This window comes from Pyrus communis, chromosome 1, assembly GCF_041283825.1.
Source record: "Pyrus communis isolate YQ-2024b chromosome 1, ASM4128382v1, whole genome shotgun sequence".
NCBI lineage: Eukaryota > Viridiplantae > Streptophyta > Magnoliopsida > Rosales > Rosaceae > Pyrus > Pyrus communis.
In genome coordinates, this window is record NC_142565.1 from 19,147,201 (window position 1) to 19,165,374 (window position 18,174).

Sequence of the window (18,174 nt, forward strand, 5' to 3'; positions counted from 1 at the left end):
AACTAATAAAATGTGGTTCAAATTCACCTTTGATGAGAATTGAACCTAAAACCTCTCATTTACAAGCGAAGAGAAATACCACTAGACCATTGTGCTAAGTGACTTACATATCTCATTGGTTCATTAAACAAATATTACCAGTCAAGCCAAGCATTCCTGTTTACTTGAAAATAAAACAAAATGGATGTAAAACAAGATTGAGCCGGTTATCAATTCCATTATTAAATTTCCTTTACTTGTTTGAACAACCCAAAATTCCGTTATTTCAATTACATTAGGTGATCTTTCAAATTGGTCAAGACACTAAGTTTATGGCGGCAGGCAATAGCTCTATTTTCCATTTTTTTTTAAGTAAAGAAAAAGCGTCAATTCCAATAACGAGGGTTAAGCTTAAATACAAATACAAATACATAGTTGAAACATTTATTACTGTGTGGACCATGAGTAGCCCCCTACTCCACCCATCTTGACTATGTTAAGCTTATTAATAAGCTTGGGCTACTTTAATTTTATGCTTACTACAAGGGCTTCCAGTCCGTATGACTTTCAGTTAGCGGTGGAGCCAGAAATTCATACCAGAATGGGCCTTTAGGCTAATGAAAGAAATTAGAAGAAAAAAAAAAAATTTAGTAATATCATGAAAAAATTTAATCAAACAAGAGTGATGGGGCTTTAAAATTTGTATGAAAAAAAATTAGTATTGAGAGAAGTCATAGTAAATACAACCTGTGTTGACATGTTAAGCAGCATTGATAATAACGTTATAACTAGCTCAAACTATTATTATGAGATTTTTCTTTTAATATTATTGATCTTCATCTCGAATGTATATACCTTGTTTTATATAAACTAAAAAAAAAGAATTGGTTTAAAAGAAATCAGAATGTTGGCAAAAGAGTACTTATATATGGTAAATTTTATTTTAGGTGGGGGTTTAAAAAACCAAAAGGTAGTTTTCCATCCACAGGTGTCGACCCCAGGATAGGTCCAAAATCTGATCAACCAATACCACATTCTCATTCTTGCAAAAATCAGTAGACAATTAATGTAAGTTTAAATTCCGAGATGGGCTTGGACTACCCTAGTATCTATGTGGCTCCGCCACTGCCTTTAGCAGCACAACCGGCGCAGCAAAGACGCGTAGAAAAGTTTAGAAGTGAAATGATTCTCATACCTATATAGTAAGTAGACACAAGTACAGCAGTTCTCATGATCCAACATTAACATTGAATAAGGAATCACAACACCACCAGTCCTCTTTCCTGTTCATGTAATACAGCACAGCAATCATCCCACGAAAATCTAACTTACGAGATGAATATGTTTATGGCTAGGTCGATTGTAAATTCTAAAAGCAAAATCGTATTTTCATTTAATACAACACAAGGGCGATCATTCCAGGAAACACTGGCTTACGAGATGAATATGTTCATTGCAAGATCGATTGTATGCACTTTAATTTGGATTAGTACAATCGATCAGAAAATTAACTACATAACTCAAAGAAACATCCAAAATACATTTCATCTTACAATGTAGTGCACTTGCATGCCAATCTACTAAAACTATCTCACATATAAGCATACAATTCTTTACCGTATCTCCATCCTTTACGTACCAATGGAGCCTATCGGCGACCTGCAGATTCAGAGTTATGCTGTTAAGAGTTCTCTAAGGATTCATGGAGTTTATAATCTAAAAGACAACATCCACAAAGTCAATACTTTCATTCTACGCAAAACTAGCAAAGAGCCAATGGGTACATTCAGCCCACTACATAACTAACTGCATCTTGTTATCCCTTGTGCTCGCCGGCTCCTATTTGAGGAAATAAAATGTAAACGAGGTGTGAACAAAAGTCTCTTCCAAGTTCCAACAACTAAAAAAATTAAACCTGAAACCCTTCCAAGTATTATGAAAAGCGTAGTATAGACGGTGTTACCAAAAGAGGTCACGGGGTTCATGAAAAAAGTGACCCCCCCTGAGTAATACGACCTTCCTCCACGTCTCCCTCAATTGTGTCTTCGCTGTAACCAGAACACTAGTGTCCACCATCCTGCACATAATTCAAAATTATTTAACATTTAACAATAAAGACAATAAAATGACCCTATAAATTACCTTATACCAAAAAACAAAGGAACAACATTGTAGTAAATACAAGTAGAATGGAAGCAATCAGGGGCAGTTCCAGAGGAAACTCTTGCTACATACTCAGCCGTAGCCTGTCAAAGCATAATATCAGTGCCAATTGCCAAACATTAGTTTACAGGAACAAACAAGATTTTATCAAAAACAAAGCTACAATCCTTGCTTTCTCAAGCAGAGGCTCAACTTCCATCCTAAATGATTCGCCAAAGCCAACCCGAACTCTGAGTTACTTTGATGTGTCATCTTATTGTCATATTTGTACGCAGGTATTAGGCTGTGTAATATTAGCAGGAAGATTAATTCTGGTAAACAAGGATTAGAAACCCAATATATTTAGATAATTGCAGTAAAAGAAGCAGAAAAAGAAGGCAAACAAAGTGAAATTGGATAATGGGGTAACTGACAAATTAGCATTCAGTAATACACAATCATTCATTCATGGCAACTTTATTGACATGATTGATGGCCGCAGCCGCCGCCGCCGCGGCACACCCTATTACAATCTTCAACTGGAATTTGCAAGTAGTTCTAAGTTCAAGGTGATGTAAACTGATAGGAGGCATACGAAAGAGCACCGAGCTCCCAGCTGTCGTGGATTTGCTTAGCCTTCGCATCCGGACCAGCAGCCCCCACCGCTACATGCAGCGGGTAAAAGTGATCCGGCCAAGGATGCGCCATTTTCGCATGCGGTGCCTTCTCCACGTAATTGTTCACATCCTCGTACCTTCCTTCGAGAAGAGCGTCCTTGAACCATGTGTCAAACTCGAGAGCCCAAGGGACAACACCATTGCCCTTTGTCTCCTTCAACGCCCTTAAGTTGTGAGTGGCGCTACCGGACCCCACTATAAGGACGCCCTCCTCCTTGAGTGGAGCCAGCGCCCTCCCCATGTTGTAGTGGTAAGTGGCGTCCCTCTCTGTCTGAATCGACAACTGGCAAACCGGGATGTCTCCCTCCGGGTACATCAACATGAGCGGGACCCATGCGCCATGGTCGAGCCCCCGCTTGCTGTCTACGTCCACAGGGCCGAAGCCGGAGGACGTAAGCAGCTGCTTGACGCAGTTGGCGAGGTGGGGGGAGCCGGGGGCAGGGTACTTGAGCTGGTACATGGATTTGGGGAAGCCGTAGAAGTCGTAGATCGTGTCGTGGCGGCCGGAAATGGAGTTGACGGTGGGGACGGCGGTCTCCCAGTGTCCCGAGATGATGAGAATGGAGGTGGGTTTGTGAGGATAGACCGTGTCCTTCCAAGACTGGAGGAATTTTCTGGCCGGAATCGACTCGTCGATGCTCAGCGTGGGGGATCCGTGCGATAGGTAGAACGTGTCCTTCACTGCCATAAGAATCTTTTTCCTTTTTCTTTGAGAATTCAATGACCACAAAAACGAAAACCCAACAGCAAGAAAATTTCTTCGATTTGGAAATGTTAGGGATTTGGGAATTTGTGAATTTGATTTAGGATGAGGATTAGGTATGGAGTCCCCACCTAACTATTCGGGTCTCTGTAAAATTAGAGATAATCGCAGTATAAGAAAAAGAAAAAGTGGAAATTTGAAAAAATAACCAAAATTTGAACTTCAATAGTATTATATCTATGTTTTGAGATTTATGATAATTATAATAAAAGTTGATCCCGATACGACATACATCGCCAAGGATTTTGTGCGTGATGTTAAAACCACTCTTGGGGTCACATTTAGCTATAAGTCAGCATCTCAGGCTAAAGGACTGGCATTGGCATCGAGATGCGGTTCACCTGAGGACTCATATGCCAATCTTCTCGCCTATTGTGCTGAATTTGAGAGGCTAAATCTGGGCAACAAGACAACCATTCTAACTGATGGAGACCATCATTTTCAGTACTTCTTCTTTGCAATCGGTGCGTCAATCAGGGGTTTCTTGTCATGGATGCGGCTAGTTATTGCGATTGATGCATCTCACTTGAAGTAAAAGTACAAAGGTGTCTTCTTAGTCGAGACAGTGTTCGATTGCAACCGCAACATCTACCCTTTGGCTTTCGGCATAGGCGACACAAAGAACGATGATTGTTGGAAGTGGTTTTTCAAGCAACTCCATAGAGTGATTGGGGAAGTACTGAATTTGGTTATAATTTCAAACTGCAACGTAATCATTGCAAACGTGGTCAATAAGGTTTTCAAAAAAACTCAACATGGTTTATGCATGTATCACTTGAAAGGGAATATTAAGGCCAAGTTTCACCTAAAAGAGAAGGACAACTTTTTCTACCACTACCACAAGGCAACGAAATCCTTTTCCCGTGCTGAGTTCGACTTATACTTCGTCAAGGTGAGAGACTTGGTAGCAAAGTACCTAAATGATGTGGTTGTGGAGAAGTGGTCGTGGGCTCGAATGAACGAGAAGAGGTACAACGTAATGACCACTAACATTGCCGAGAGCACTAATGCGATGTTGCGCTTTGCGAAGGGTTTGCCTAGACTTTACTTGATCAATTTCATTAGGGCGGCGTTGCAAAAATGGTTTTGTCAAAGGGGGGATATAGCGTGTATGACCACTACCATGTTGTGCCCTGATCTCGATGAGAAAAAAAAAATTAAGAAAAAGGGTACATGATGCAAGGCACATGTGTGTCCATAAAGTAAGTGACACCGAGTTTCGTGTTTGCCACACGGACCGTGAAGCAGTGGTCAATATATGTAACAAGACTTGCATTTGCCAGAAATTCGATCTTGAGTAATTGCCCTACAAACACGGCATTACAGCTTGCTTATTTGCAAACTGCAACTTCTATGAGTTGGTTTCGACCTACGACAGTCATATAGTGTGGGAAATAGCCTATTCTGATTCCATATCCCCGGTATTCCCTACCCTGTAATGGAATGAAAAACATGTAGCCAAACGCACGTTAGTCCTACCTCTGATAAGGAAGGTACTAGCTGGGAGACCAAAGAAGCAGTGTATCCCGTCCCAAGGATAAGATATAATCTATCGAAAATGCAAGCATTGCCAGAAGCTTGGTCATAACCAACGGACTTGCAGGGAACTTGTTGATATCCCCCACACTACATGGTTGTTTCCCTTGCATGGGGTGTCCCTGTAATGTGCATGTCATGGTATTTTTGGATTAAAGTGTATGTGTGTGTGTGTGTGTTTTTTTTAAATGGTAGAAGCAGCTCCTTGTGCATGGGTTGTGCATATATTGTACATCCATTCAGTCGTGCATTTGTTTTACAAATAAGAAGGATATTTAGTTGTCATGCTTATAACCTACACTGAATAGGATAAGGTCTATATGAAAAAAGGATATTTATACAAGTCTACCATGATGGGGGTGAAAACCCATTGGGTCAAATTAATTGGCCAAATAAAACCCTAATTAAAACCTTCTTTTTTGTAACATATTATTATTAGACATTTATGAGTTGCCATGAAAAGAAAGGACATCTTACACATTTACATGGAATGCAGACCTCAAGTAGGTTAGGACAAGACAGAGAGGCGAGGTCATGTACAACACATGTACAACTCATCTACCTTGTCTTATCAATTAGGTTAGCAAGCCAACCAATACATTTGCAAACAAACCATGGAAGCCAACTTTTGCTAACCAATTTCCACTTTTTAGCCTGGGACTTGAGCAACTATAAGGATGGTGCCTTTTCCAATAAAATAAACCTTAAAGTAATGGGCTAAGTATCATCCTATTTGCCGCTAATTGTTGACGAGAATCCCAAATTGTACATTACATTGCTCTTTATCACACATTTTTTGTTAAAAAATTGGGGAAAGTATCTGACCAAGGTATTTTTTGGCGCCATGTGTCCATCCTTTGTCTAGGGAACCAGAACAATTTGCTGGCGCCAATTTTTTTGCCTTTTTCATAGACAATCATGTCTTTGTTCACCTATTAAACCATAACATTACATTACTAACTCCACACATGCACGTGTGCACACACACACACATAAACACATTGCAAACTTCATCACATGATCAACCTTCATACCTGCAATAGTTCAATAATGTCTGATTATACGACGCCGACTGGGGAATCTTACCACGAGAACGAAGTCACTAGCAACTTTGATTTCAATGCGGCAAACCTCGTGGCTAGGGAACATGTTACATTTTTCAAGGCTCGAATCTTCGACATTGAAAAAAAAAAAAAAAAAGGCATGTAGGGCAAGAATTGAGCTGGTGTTAGTATGACAATAATGTTAGCCAGTTCAAGGTCTCCGAGGAGCTTGAGATGAAGAAGAAGAAAAAAAAAGGCTTACAAGGGAGGAGTTGAGTTGTTCCGGGCGTATGCCAAACTTCACATCAGCGCCAAAGCCAACAAGGATTGGCTTGATGTCGATGTGACCGACAAGCGTAATCTTCTTCGTAGGCGTTTGTTCTAGGTTTGGCATTGGCCACCATTTTTTGTAAACTGAAGGTCTTTTTTTTATTTAGTCATCTGTGAAGTTTAGTTTTATTGTTTGGCTTCCCATGTCAAATGTTGTAAATTGTACCACACATGCTCTAGTTAAATTTAGGTTAAAATGCTACTTTTGGGATCATCCTGCTGGAAATATCTCTTCAAGAGCTTAACTTCTTACATCGAAAGTTTGTTCATTCATATGCATTTCATGCCATTATTTCCAGTACTTTCTGTCTGGGGATCCTGTCTCGTCAAAACTTCTCGCTGTTATCATGCAAGCTGGGCACACACTTCAAGACAATTGATAGAAGCATATTTATGCGACTTAGTTAGCTTGTTTCCTTACATTTATATTGTTAGTTAATAGTTATTTTAGTATTTTAAGTTATTTTCATGTGTTTGTAGGTCCAATTGGTTAAAGTGGCAAGAAAATGCAAATTGGAGCATTTTGGAGCAGTTTTGGGCTTGGAATGGTTAGCACATGCTTAGAGCAAAGTGGATGGACGAAATTGAAGACCAAAGGAGGCTAGGAATATGTTAAAGAGGTGGAAGAAATTAATTCAAGACTTGGAAGAAAAGGAATCAACCACAAAGAAGGAAACATGAGTCAAACTTTCTTGTTTTGACTTAGTCAATCCTAATCTTTTCCTACTTATGTTCCAGCTATCAAAGGTGTTCCTAATCAATTTAGGACACTTAAATATAAGTTCTAGAATCCTTAATCCCAGCCAAAGAGGGATGCCGCACCTCCTTGCCCTTTCTCCCTTCCTTGCCGTGCAAGGGAAACACATTCCCTTTCCTATTTTCCTTGCTTCAAATCCCTTCCCTTTTCCCTTAGGATTCTGACTTTAATTCTCCTTTTCCTTGTGGATTTGGGGTCCAATTCTTTCCCAAAATAATTAATTAAAGTTATGATCCTTTTCCTAAAATATATACCTTGTGCCGCACCCATAAACACATCACCTCATTCATATACACAATTCAGCCATCATTCATCCTTACACAACCCTATCCACAGCCTTCATCACCCTTCATACACAATTCCGCACCCTATCTTCCATCATACTTCCCTACCATTCATCAATCCTCCTTCACCATAACACACCACAACCCAATTTCACACCCTTACACCTTTGTGCCGCAGCCTAGCAAGGAAGAAGGAGAGGAGAAGCAGCCTTGGACGTTTTTTCTATTCAAGTTGGATTGTTGGAATGTTTTTAGGTGTAATCTATCTTTTGTTTTCAATGTTTAATTTAAATTCTCTTTGTTTTGCTGTGAATATGAGATGCTAAACTTGTTTTAGCTAGAGGAGACTTTGAAACCATGATTATATTGTGATATGAATTAATTAATTCTAGTTGTGATTTCATAAATTGTGAATGCAATTTACTTAACCGTTTGATTAAGAACTTATTCTTGTATGTTGATTAAGGAGGCCTACTTAGTTTGCATGCTTGAATTTGATGCTAGAATATAAGAGAGTTTCACATAACTGTTACAAACTTATATTCACAAGTAGTAAAGGTTTCTTGTCACAATCATGTTAAGTTAAATTCCTGGCATGAGTATCATGATGTCATAGTTACGAATACCTTGTCAATGCTTATGATTTTCATGAAGCTTAATGATCTTTGCTTGTGTCTCTATTATGCAGTTCATGTAGGGAACTTGGGAAGAATAATTTGGTTGCCGATGCGTTGTCCATCTAATTCAATGACTTAAGGAAAATCTGAAGGTTAATTAATGATGTCACGGTTAATCTAGGGTGTTGAGGTTCATGGTTTATTGAAAAAGCAACTGGAAATCAATTTGTATGCAAGTGTGTCATGTGTGGAAAAGGACCCTCTAGCTAGCTTATCACCCATCCATTCACTCAATTTCGTGCCAAACTTTGTTTAAGTCTTTAAGTTACTTGTTTTCACTTTAAATTTGTCAAAAACCCAATCTCCTTTACTTTGTTGTGTCAAATTAGCTAGAATATGTCCAATTTGTGTTTTTAAGTGTTTTGAGTCAAGTTAAAGTTAGAATTCATCCAAATTAAGTCCTAGTGTCTAATTTGAGTCTATTTGATTGTTTTGTGCTATTTTGAGTCTTTTTAGTTTGTTTTGAGTTCTTTGAGTCTAGTTAAGTGTTTACAAGCCTAGTTTTATGTTTTTGAGTCAGTTTTGAGTAGATTAGCAATCCCTCTTAATCTCGGGCCTAGAACGATCCCTACTTACATCTTAACTACAATTGTCAATAAGAGGGTTTAATTTGAGTGCTATCTTTTATCACATCAAATTTTTGGCGTCGTTGCCGGGGATTAGCAACTTTGCTTAATCCCCCATTTTTTCTTTTTGTTTCTTTTTTGTGTGTTTTTGTTTTAGTTGCTGACTTTGTTTTCTTTTCTTGTTTTTAGGTACTAGTTTATGACTTGAAGCTCTTAACGTGTTTGTGCAAATATCTTGGACTTTGACGACGATTTTGATTGAACTTTGAGAAGGAAGAGGAAGAAGCCAGAACCTAATCCACCTAGTTCTAGCTTAGAATTTAATTTTGAGGAGGAAGAAGAGGCCACGGCAAGAGAGGAAGAAGGAGCTCAAGTCATGGCAACGGATAATCTAACCATCAAGGAACTTTCAGCCTTAGGAATGCACAATGCCGCACCCCTATGCATTCAATATCCTAGGGCGGCTCAAGACAAGACTGATGAGTTCGAATTAAAGTCTAGCTTTCTGCACCACATTCCAAAGTACCATGGGCTGTCTATGGAGGATCCAAACAAGCATTTGAAGGAATTTGAAGTGGTTTGTTCAAGCATGACTCCAATCAATGTGGATGCCAACATTTTGAAGATGAAAGCTTTTCCATTCTCTCTTTTGGAAAAAGTTAAGGATTGGTTGTATGAATTAGCACCTGGCACGGTCACATCTTGGGAGAGCATGAAGAGAGCATTCTTAGAAAAAAATTTCCCCACTTCGAGAGTCATTCTTTTGAGGAAGAAGATTAGTGGAATTCAACAAAATCAAGGGGAGTCCTTTCCAGCCTATTATGAGAATTTCAAGACTCTTGTTGCATCATGTGCTCAACATCAAATGAAAGAAGAGCTTTTAATTCAATATTTCTATGAAGGACTTCTTCCAATTGAGAGACAAATGCTAAATGCATCAGCGGGATGAGCTTTGGTTGACAAAAAAATCAATTGATGCCAAGACTTTGATTGCAAACCGAGCCTTGAATGCACAACAATATGAAGGAGTTGGACAGAGAGACATACCATGACAACAACATGTGAATGAGTAAGTGCAATATCTAAAATTCAATCTCAATTGGCTAATCTCACTCTTCTTGTGTCGCAGGTTATTGAGAAACCCAAAATGCAAGAAAACACAATATGTGGTGTATGCTCTATTCAAGGACACCAATATGAAAAATGCCCTCAATTGATTGAGAATGGAGGATGGAAGAGTGTCAATGCCGTCGGCTATCAAGGACAAAATCAGCCAAGGCATGATCCATACTCCAACACTTACAATCCGGGATGGAGAGATCACCCAAATATGAAGTGGAGGGAGCCTCAACAACCTCAACAAGAAGGAGGATTTCGTCCAACACCCCCTGGGATATATCAAAAGCCATTCACACCAATGCAACCTTAACCACCTCCGGTTCAACAAAGCTCAGGTACATTTTGGATAATGATAAAGTTATTCAATTACTCACCTCTTTGACGCAGGGGGTACAAAATCAAGCTAAAGAGGTGGATGAATTGAAGAATCAAATGAGGCAAATGGCGGAATTCATGGGACAATTTAGAGACCAAGGCAAATTGCCTAGTTCAACCATTATCAACCCGAATGGAGGATTTGAATCTGCCAAAGCTATCACCTTGAGAAGTGGCAAAGAAGTTGGAACTAACCCAAGACCATCCAAATCAAGTCAAAGAGAGGATGAAAAGCTGCAATTTGAGGAAGAGGGACAAGGCTAAGCCACGGCAAGGGTAGAGACACCCTTGCCACAACCACTTAGAGACCCCAATGCATCCAATTCGTCCAATACAAGTAAGTTGGGTTCAAGTTCCATTAATTCTAACTCAATTCCACCCAATGTACCTTTCCCTTGCAGATTTATGTAATCAAAGAAAGAAGAGAATGACAAGGACATTCTTGAGAGATTTAGAAAGGTGCAAGTCAATATTCCACTCCTTGATGCAATCAAACAAGTTCCAAAGTATGCCAAGTTCTTGAAAGAGCTTTGCACAACAAGGAAGAGGATTTCGAATAAGGAAGTGGTAAGGGTAAGTGAGAATGTTTCAGCGGTCTTACAAAGGAAATTGCCTCCTGAATGCAAAGATCCAGGTAGTTTCACAATCCATTGTGTTGTTGGCAATACTAAGTTTGAACATGCCATGTTATACTTAGGTGCATCCATTAATGTCATGCCATACTCTATTTATGCATCTATGAACTTAGGAGAGTTGAAAAATGATGGTGTTATTATTCAATTAGCCGATCATTCTAATGCATATCCAAAGGGAGTTTTGGAAGATGTTTTGGTGCAGGTTAATAACTTAATCTTCCTGGTTGATTTCTATGTGCTTGAGATGGAAGATACAGCCCATTCCACACCCTTGCTGATCCTACTTGGGAGACCATTCATGAAAACAGGCCGCACCAAGATAGATGTGTTCAAAAGGACATTGACAATGGAATTTGATGGCGAGATTATTGATTTTAACATTTCTGAAACTATGAGATATCCTAGTGATGATCATTCATGTTTTTCTATTGATATTATTGATTCATTGGCGTAGGAACATCTGGAACAATTACATGAGGATGCAATTGAAAGGGTCATTACAAGTGGAATGAAACTAAAAAACTAAGAAGCAGCACCAACCCACGGCACCAATCAGGAATTCCATGCCGTGCCCCCTTGTGAAGATGTCTTTGAGATGGCGGCTGCTCTAGAGTCATTGCCACGAAAAAATGGTAAGTCTCCAATCCCAATTCTAAATCCCGTTTCTACTAATAAGTTGCTTCTTTCAGTGATACAACCACCTTCCCTTGAGCTTAAACCATTACCAAACCACTTGAAGTATGTTTTCTTGGGAGAACAAGAAACTTTTCCCGTCATTATGGCTTCCTCACTCACGACACAAGAAGAAGACAAGTTGGTGAGGGTGCTAAAGGAGTACAAAATAGCCATTGGATGGACCTTGGCCGACATTAAGGGGATAAGTTCTACAACTTGCATGCATTGAATACTCTTGGAGGAGGGGACTAAACCATCTCGAGAAGCTCAACGCCAACTCAACCCTCCAATGATGGAAGTTGTGAAAAAGGAGATTATTAAGCTACTTGATTGTGGAGTGATCTATCCAATCTCTGATAGTTGTTGGGTTTCGCTGGTCCAAGTTATTCCAAAGAAATCTGGAGTCACTATGGTGAAGAATGAAGAGAATGAGCTTGTACCCACACGTATCCAAACAGGTTGGAGAGTTTACATCGATTATAGGAAGCTCAATGCCACTACAAGGAAAGATCACTTCCCTCTGCCATTCATTGATCAAATGCTTGAAATGTTAGCCGGCCATTCTTTTTATTGTTCTCCTGATGGTTATTCAGGATATAATCAAATTGTTATAGCTCCGGATGACCAAGAAAAGACCACATTCACGTGTCCTTTTGGTACCTTTGCCTATCGTCGAATGCCATTTGGTTTGTGCAATGCACCAGCCACATTTCAAAGATGCATGGTAAGTATATTTTCAGATTATGTTCAAAAGATCATTGAGGTATTCATGGATGATTTTAGTGTTTTTGGTGATTCGTTTAATGATTGTTTACATAATCTCACTTTAATCTTGAAAAGATGCATTGAAACTAACCTTGTTTTAAATTAGGAAAAATGTCGTTTCATGGTAAAACAAGGCATAGTTTTGGGTCACATAATCTCTGAAAAAGGAATTAAGGTTGATAAATCAAAAATAGATCTTGTACGCTACTTACCCTCTCCTACTTCGGTGAGAGAGGTTCATTCTTTTTTTGGACATGCAGGATTCTGTAGACGATTCATCAAGGACTTTTCAAAGATTGCACAACCTCTTTGCTGTCTCCTTCAAAAGGAAGTGTCCTTTGTGTTCGATGAAGCATGTGTGAAGGCCTTAAAACACCTTAAGGAGATGCTTACCTCGGCCCCAATCATAGTTCTACCAGATTGGAACATGCCTTTTGAGCTCATGTGTGATGCCTCAGATTATGCAATAGGGGCTGTTTTAGGCCAAAGGAAGAACAAGCAGCCACATGTCATCTGTTATGCATCCCGAACCTTGAATGATGCTCAATTGAACTACTCTACCACTGAAAAAAACTTCTTGCTGTTGTATTTGCTTTAGATAAATTTTGTTCTTATTTACTTGACACTAAAGTTGTTGTTTATTCTGACCATGCAGCATTGAAGTACTTATTCACCAAGAAAGAGGCCAAACCAAGGCTAATTAGCTGGATGTTCCTCCTCCAAGAGTTCGATATTGAAATTAGAGACAAGAAAGGAAGTGAAAACGTGGTGGCTGACCACTTGAGTTGTTTGGTGCACAATGAAGAGTCTTTATCCATCCAAAAGACATTCCCAGATGAACAATTGATGTCCATTGAGGTAAGTAAGCCATGGTATGCAGATTTGGTGAATTATTTGGTGTCTAAACAAGTTCCAAGCAACCTAAACAAACACCAATATGATAAACTCAAAAAGGATGCATGGTTTTATGTGTGGGATGACCCATATTTGTGGAAATATTGCTCTAATAGATTCTTCATAAGTGTGTGCATGATTCTGAGTTTAATTCAATTATAACTTTTTGTCACACTTATGCATGTGGAGTTCATTTTGGCACACAACGCACAGTCCTTAAGGTGTTAGAATGTGGATTTTAATGGCCTACAATCTTTAAGGATGCTAGAACTTTTTGTATGACTTGTGATCGTTGTCAAAGAACAGGCAATATAAGTGCAAGGGATCAAATGCCACAGACCCCTATTTTCAATGTTGAAATTTTTTATGTTTGGGGCATTGATTTCATGGGTCCTTTTCCTTCTTCATATGGTTTCACTTATATTTTACTTGCGGTTGATTATGTCTCGAAATGGGTGGAAGCAAAAGCCACCCGTACTAATGATTCTAGAGTGGTTGCAGATTTCATCAAAAGTAACATCTTCTTTAGATTTGGGATGTCTAGAGTGCTCATAAGTGATGGAGGGTCTCATTTTTGTAATCGCACAATTGAGGCGCTGCTCAAGAAATATAATGTCACACATAAGGTTTCAACACCTTATCACCCTCAAACAAATGGCCAAGCCAAGGTTTCAAATAGAGAGATCAAGCAGATTTTGGAGAAGACCGTTGGGCCAACAAGAAAGGATTGGAGCTTATGTTTGGAGAATGCACTGTGGGCTTATCGTACGGCCTACAAGATGATTTGTAGCAAGACATTCTCAATTGGGCAGAAAGTGTTACTTTTCAACTCTCGCCTTTGTTTGTTTCCTGGTAAGTTACATTCTAAATGGATCGGTCCTTTTGTTATTACTAATGTTTTTCCTTATGGTGCAGTCCAAATCCAAAGCTTAAGGAATGGCCAAGAATTCAAGGTGAATGGGATCGTTTGAAGCCATATTATGAGAATGTTGAAGGGCAGATTGTGGAGGATGTACCCTCCATGTTGTGGGCCCTAATAGAGTTTAAGAAAAGTTATCGTCCGGCTGGAAGATGTTAAAGCAAGCGCTTCTTGGGAGGCAACCCATGCAGTCAAATAAAAAAGACTTAGGCAATCCAACAATCCACAACTAGATTTGGGTTCCTAAATTTTTCTCTTTATTGCTTTTACTTTGCCATGTTAGTTGTGTTTGTTTGTTGTGTTGTTTGCTTGTTTGAGTGTGAGTCTTTCTTTGAAACATTGAGAACAATGTTTGATTTAACTGTGGGGGAGTAAACAAGTTGTTTTTGCATGATTTTCGTGGGATTTTATCACCTATCACTTCTAATGTTGTTACTCACTGTTTTTAAGTGTTTTTAGTGTTTTGAAGTGTTTTTTTATCTCTTAATCAGAAAATACGAAAATTTGAAAAAAATTTGAAAAACAGTTTTGAAAAACCCAAAAAAGAGGTGTTTTAGAGTTCTTTTTGTGTGTTTGTTTGTGTCTTAGGGTACCTTCCAACACAATGATGAGGATTTGGTTTTTAATTGCATGACTATTGAAGAAAGTTACAAACATGGATGGAAGTTTGATTTGCTCTTTGGTTTATGCTTAGTAATAGTTGTTGTTTGTGAATTCACATGTAATCACAAACAAAAAAAATCAGTTTTTGTAACATGCTTGAAGGAAGGAACTCAAACTAACACTACAACCCTGAGAAACTTGAGCCTAAACTTTGTTTGGAGAGTTATAAATCTGTGGATTATTGTTTTCTAAAGTCGTTGCATGATCTCATTGTTTCTTTGCTTGGTTGCTACTTAGAATGCATTTCATCATTATAGTTCCAAATACTAGAACTCATGCCCATTTCATTCAAAGCATGTGAAAAGAAAGAAAAAGAGTTGAGAAATAAGTGAGAATGAATCACAAGTATTAGTTGTTGAAGAAATGGTCCAAAAGTTTGAATTTGACCCTAAGTGTTGCATGAACTTTCCCCTTGTGTTTAAGTTAATTTCTACCATCAAAAGTGAATCTTAAGTGTCAATTTCATCACTTTGCTTCCTATTGCTTTAAGAACCTTTGTTTATCCTCTAACTTTCTTTGTTAGCCAATACCCTAGCCCCGTTACAACCCCTAGACTTCTATCTTGATGTTATGTGTTCAATATGTGGAGTTTGAAAATTGGTATGAGCATATGGAATCCCTGGTTCTCATTCTAAGTAGTAGCATTTCATTCATGAGATCATACACATGTCATTTTAATAATTCCAGAAAATGCTTTCTTTGTTATAACATATATGAGTGCTAGTCTACATGTTTACATCAATCTTCTCACATATACATAGTGTAAGGAGTGTAGTTAGAAAATCTGTGTGAAAACAGAGAGTACATCTAGTGAGGAATTGAGGGAATTCTCTAAGGCATGTTACTACATTCAAAATGTTGTTTTAATTGATTAAATGTGAGCTAGTAAGTGGTAATTATGGTTAAGTGTTTGCTAAAGAGTAGAGATGGCTAAAATCTGTGGGAGTAGTGTTCTTTAATATGTCATGTTAATTGGAAATCCCTGAGGTAAATGTTGGAAGGTCTAGATTGTGTTTTGTTTGTTTTGTTTTGCTCGAGGACTAGCAAAAGTTAAATGTGGGGGAACAACCCATCTAACAGTTTTTTCTTGAAATTGGTTTTTCAACCCTAGAACTTTTCAAATTGTTTTTGCACATGACATGTGGCTTTTCATCCCTTCTCTTTGTTTGAAACATCAACCCACTATAAAAGCTTCATCTAGGGTTTCATTTCAGATTGGCTAAGAGATTTAGATTTTTCTAATAAGGATTGTTTTTCAGCTGGGAGCTGCCTTTTTGTTATTACTTGAAAACCCTAGTCACAAATTCACATTCATGCACTAAACATCCACATCATTGCATATTAAGGCAGCATTGTTTTTGTGATTTTGATCTTTGTTTTAGGTCAAGCTTCTTTAGTTTCAAAATCTTTAAGTTAACTTCTTTCAAGTGTTTGACTGGTGTAACTATCCATATTTGCATCAACTTCATCATAACATCATTTGCATAAGTTGATTAGATTTTGGTGCCACAAGGTGAAGAGCTCAGGATGAGCTGCCACTTCGTGAAGACTATAGGAGTCATTCTCATGTAAGGTAAGGTTGCACAAAGGTAAAGCTGCTCTACAAATAGGGATCTAGGAATTGAGCTTTGCGTGGTAGTTTGTAAGAACGTTGATTATACTAGTGGATTGGACTTAGTGGAAAGTCCCTAGTTTTTTAACCCAGAGATGGGTTTTTCCGATAAAAAACATCCTGTGCAATTTATCGTTTTTCTAGTTTACTTATCTTTGCCTGTGTTATATGTTCATTATTATTTGCAAAGAGATAAGTCCATGCAACTAGGAATGTCAGAGTTAAAATGTGCACTAAAATGGATCTTAGTTAACCTGGAACATTTTAGTAAACTGAGCTTAAACTTGACTACTTCCACTGTGAATAAACTAACATATCTGATCTTAGTTGATGAGTGTTGCTGACTAGTTAGACAAACATGTACATAGATTTTAAATTGCAAGTTATTCCACGTGGTACCAATTTCAATTAGTATCAGAGCCGTGTTCTAGATATACATAGACTGGTCTTTGGGAGTTGTTGGTATTGTGTGGATTCTCACCATGGATCGTGATCGTCTTGTGAGTTCTTGCAACTCTCCTCCATTCTTTGATGGAATGAACTATGCCGCATGGAGCGAGAAGTTTCAAATCTTTCTAGAAGCATAAGATCTAATTGTTGTGGATTATCTTACTTTTGAATGGAAGGCTCATTCGAGGATTGTTGATGAAGAATGTGTGGTAAAGGCCAAAAGTGAGTGGACTCAAGGGGAGATTAATTATGGCTATGGCTAATAGGAAAGCACAGAATGCCAATTTTTTTTGCCATCTCACCAACTTAATTTGCACATATTCGTTATTGCACTACTGTAAAACAAGCATGGGACAAACTCCAAATTCTTCATAAAGGTGACAAACAAGTGAGGGATCTTAAACTCCAAATGACTCTTTCAAAGTTTGAAGATTTAAGAATGTTAGAGTCTGAGACTTTCTCGGTCTTTTATGACAAAGTTGAAATGTTAACTAATGAGGCATTGGGGTTAGGAAAACCTATCGATGAGACAACAATTGTCCAAAAAATCTTGAGGACCTTACCCAAGAGATTTCAAGCAAAGAAGGTTGTTATACAAGAATTTCAAGACTTGAATGAAATTAAGCTTGGAAAGTTGGTTGGCAAACTCATCACATATGAGATGGAGCTAGATTTGGATGAAGGTGAGTCCAAGAAAAGAAAAGAGGTTGCTCTTCAAAGTGTTGACAAATCTCAAATAATGGATGAATCATATGATCAATCCCCTGATGAAGATCTTGCCATATTTGTTAAACAATTTTGAAGGATTCTCAAGAACAAAGGAAAAGATGTCAAAAGGGTTGGGGAGTCATCAAGCAAGTCTCTTGGTCAACATCATGATAAGCTCTTTTCTGGACAAAATCAAGGGAGGTTTGTTGATAGGAGGGATAAGTCTTCTTCAAGTGTACCTAAACTGTGTTTCGAATGTGGTGAGAAAGGACATCATGCTGCTAAGTGTGCAAACAACAGAATGTCTAGTCAGAAACGTGAAAAAGTCATTATGGCCATATGGAGTGACAGTGAAGATGGAGATTATGGCTGCTCTGACAAGTAATTAGAATAAGAAGAAAAGGTTGTTGCCTTTGTTGCATTTGTAAAGGAAGCCTCTAATAGTGACAATGATGATGATGTTTTGAATGTTTCTAAAGATCTAGTGCATCATGATGCTTCTAACTCTCTGTTTGATGAAATTTTTGTTTTAAAATTGGAAAATACAGAGCTGATCGAGAAGGTGTATGAGCTGTAAGAAGAAATTGAGTCTATCCGTTTGGTCA

At 38.4% G+C, this 18,174-nt stretch overlaps 2 protein-coding genes across 2 annotated transcripts; one reads left to right on the forward strand and one right to left on the reverse strand.

The window, feature by feature from the left end:
- Window positions 1–2,515: 2,515 nt before the first annotated feature.
- Window positions 2,516–3,772, reverse strand: LOC137720095 (extradiol ring-cleavage dioxygenase). The gene has a single exon (XM_068459107.2). The coding sequence runs from the start codon at window positions 3,484–3,486 to the stop codon at window positions 2,686–2,688; it is 801 nt and encodes a 266-aa protein (XP_068315208.2). The 5' UTR covers window positions 3,487–3,772; the 3' UTR covers window positions 2,516–2,685.
- On the forward strand, window positions 3,755–17,954 carry LOC148699319 (uncharacterized). The gene is made up of 3 exons (XM_088696524.1): window positions 3,755–4,025; window positions 4,119–4,644; window positions 17,666–17,954. Exons 1-3 carry the CDS (start codon window positions 3,755–3,757, stop codon window positions 17,952–17,954), a joined length of 1,086 nt encoding a protein of 361 aa, XP_088552650.1.
- Window positions 17,955–18,174: the final 220 nt, after the last annotated feature.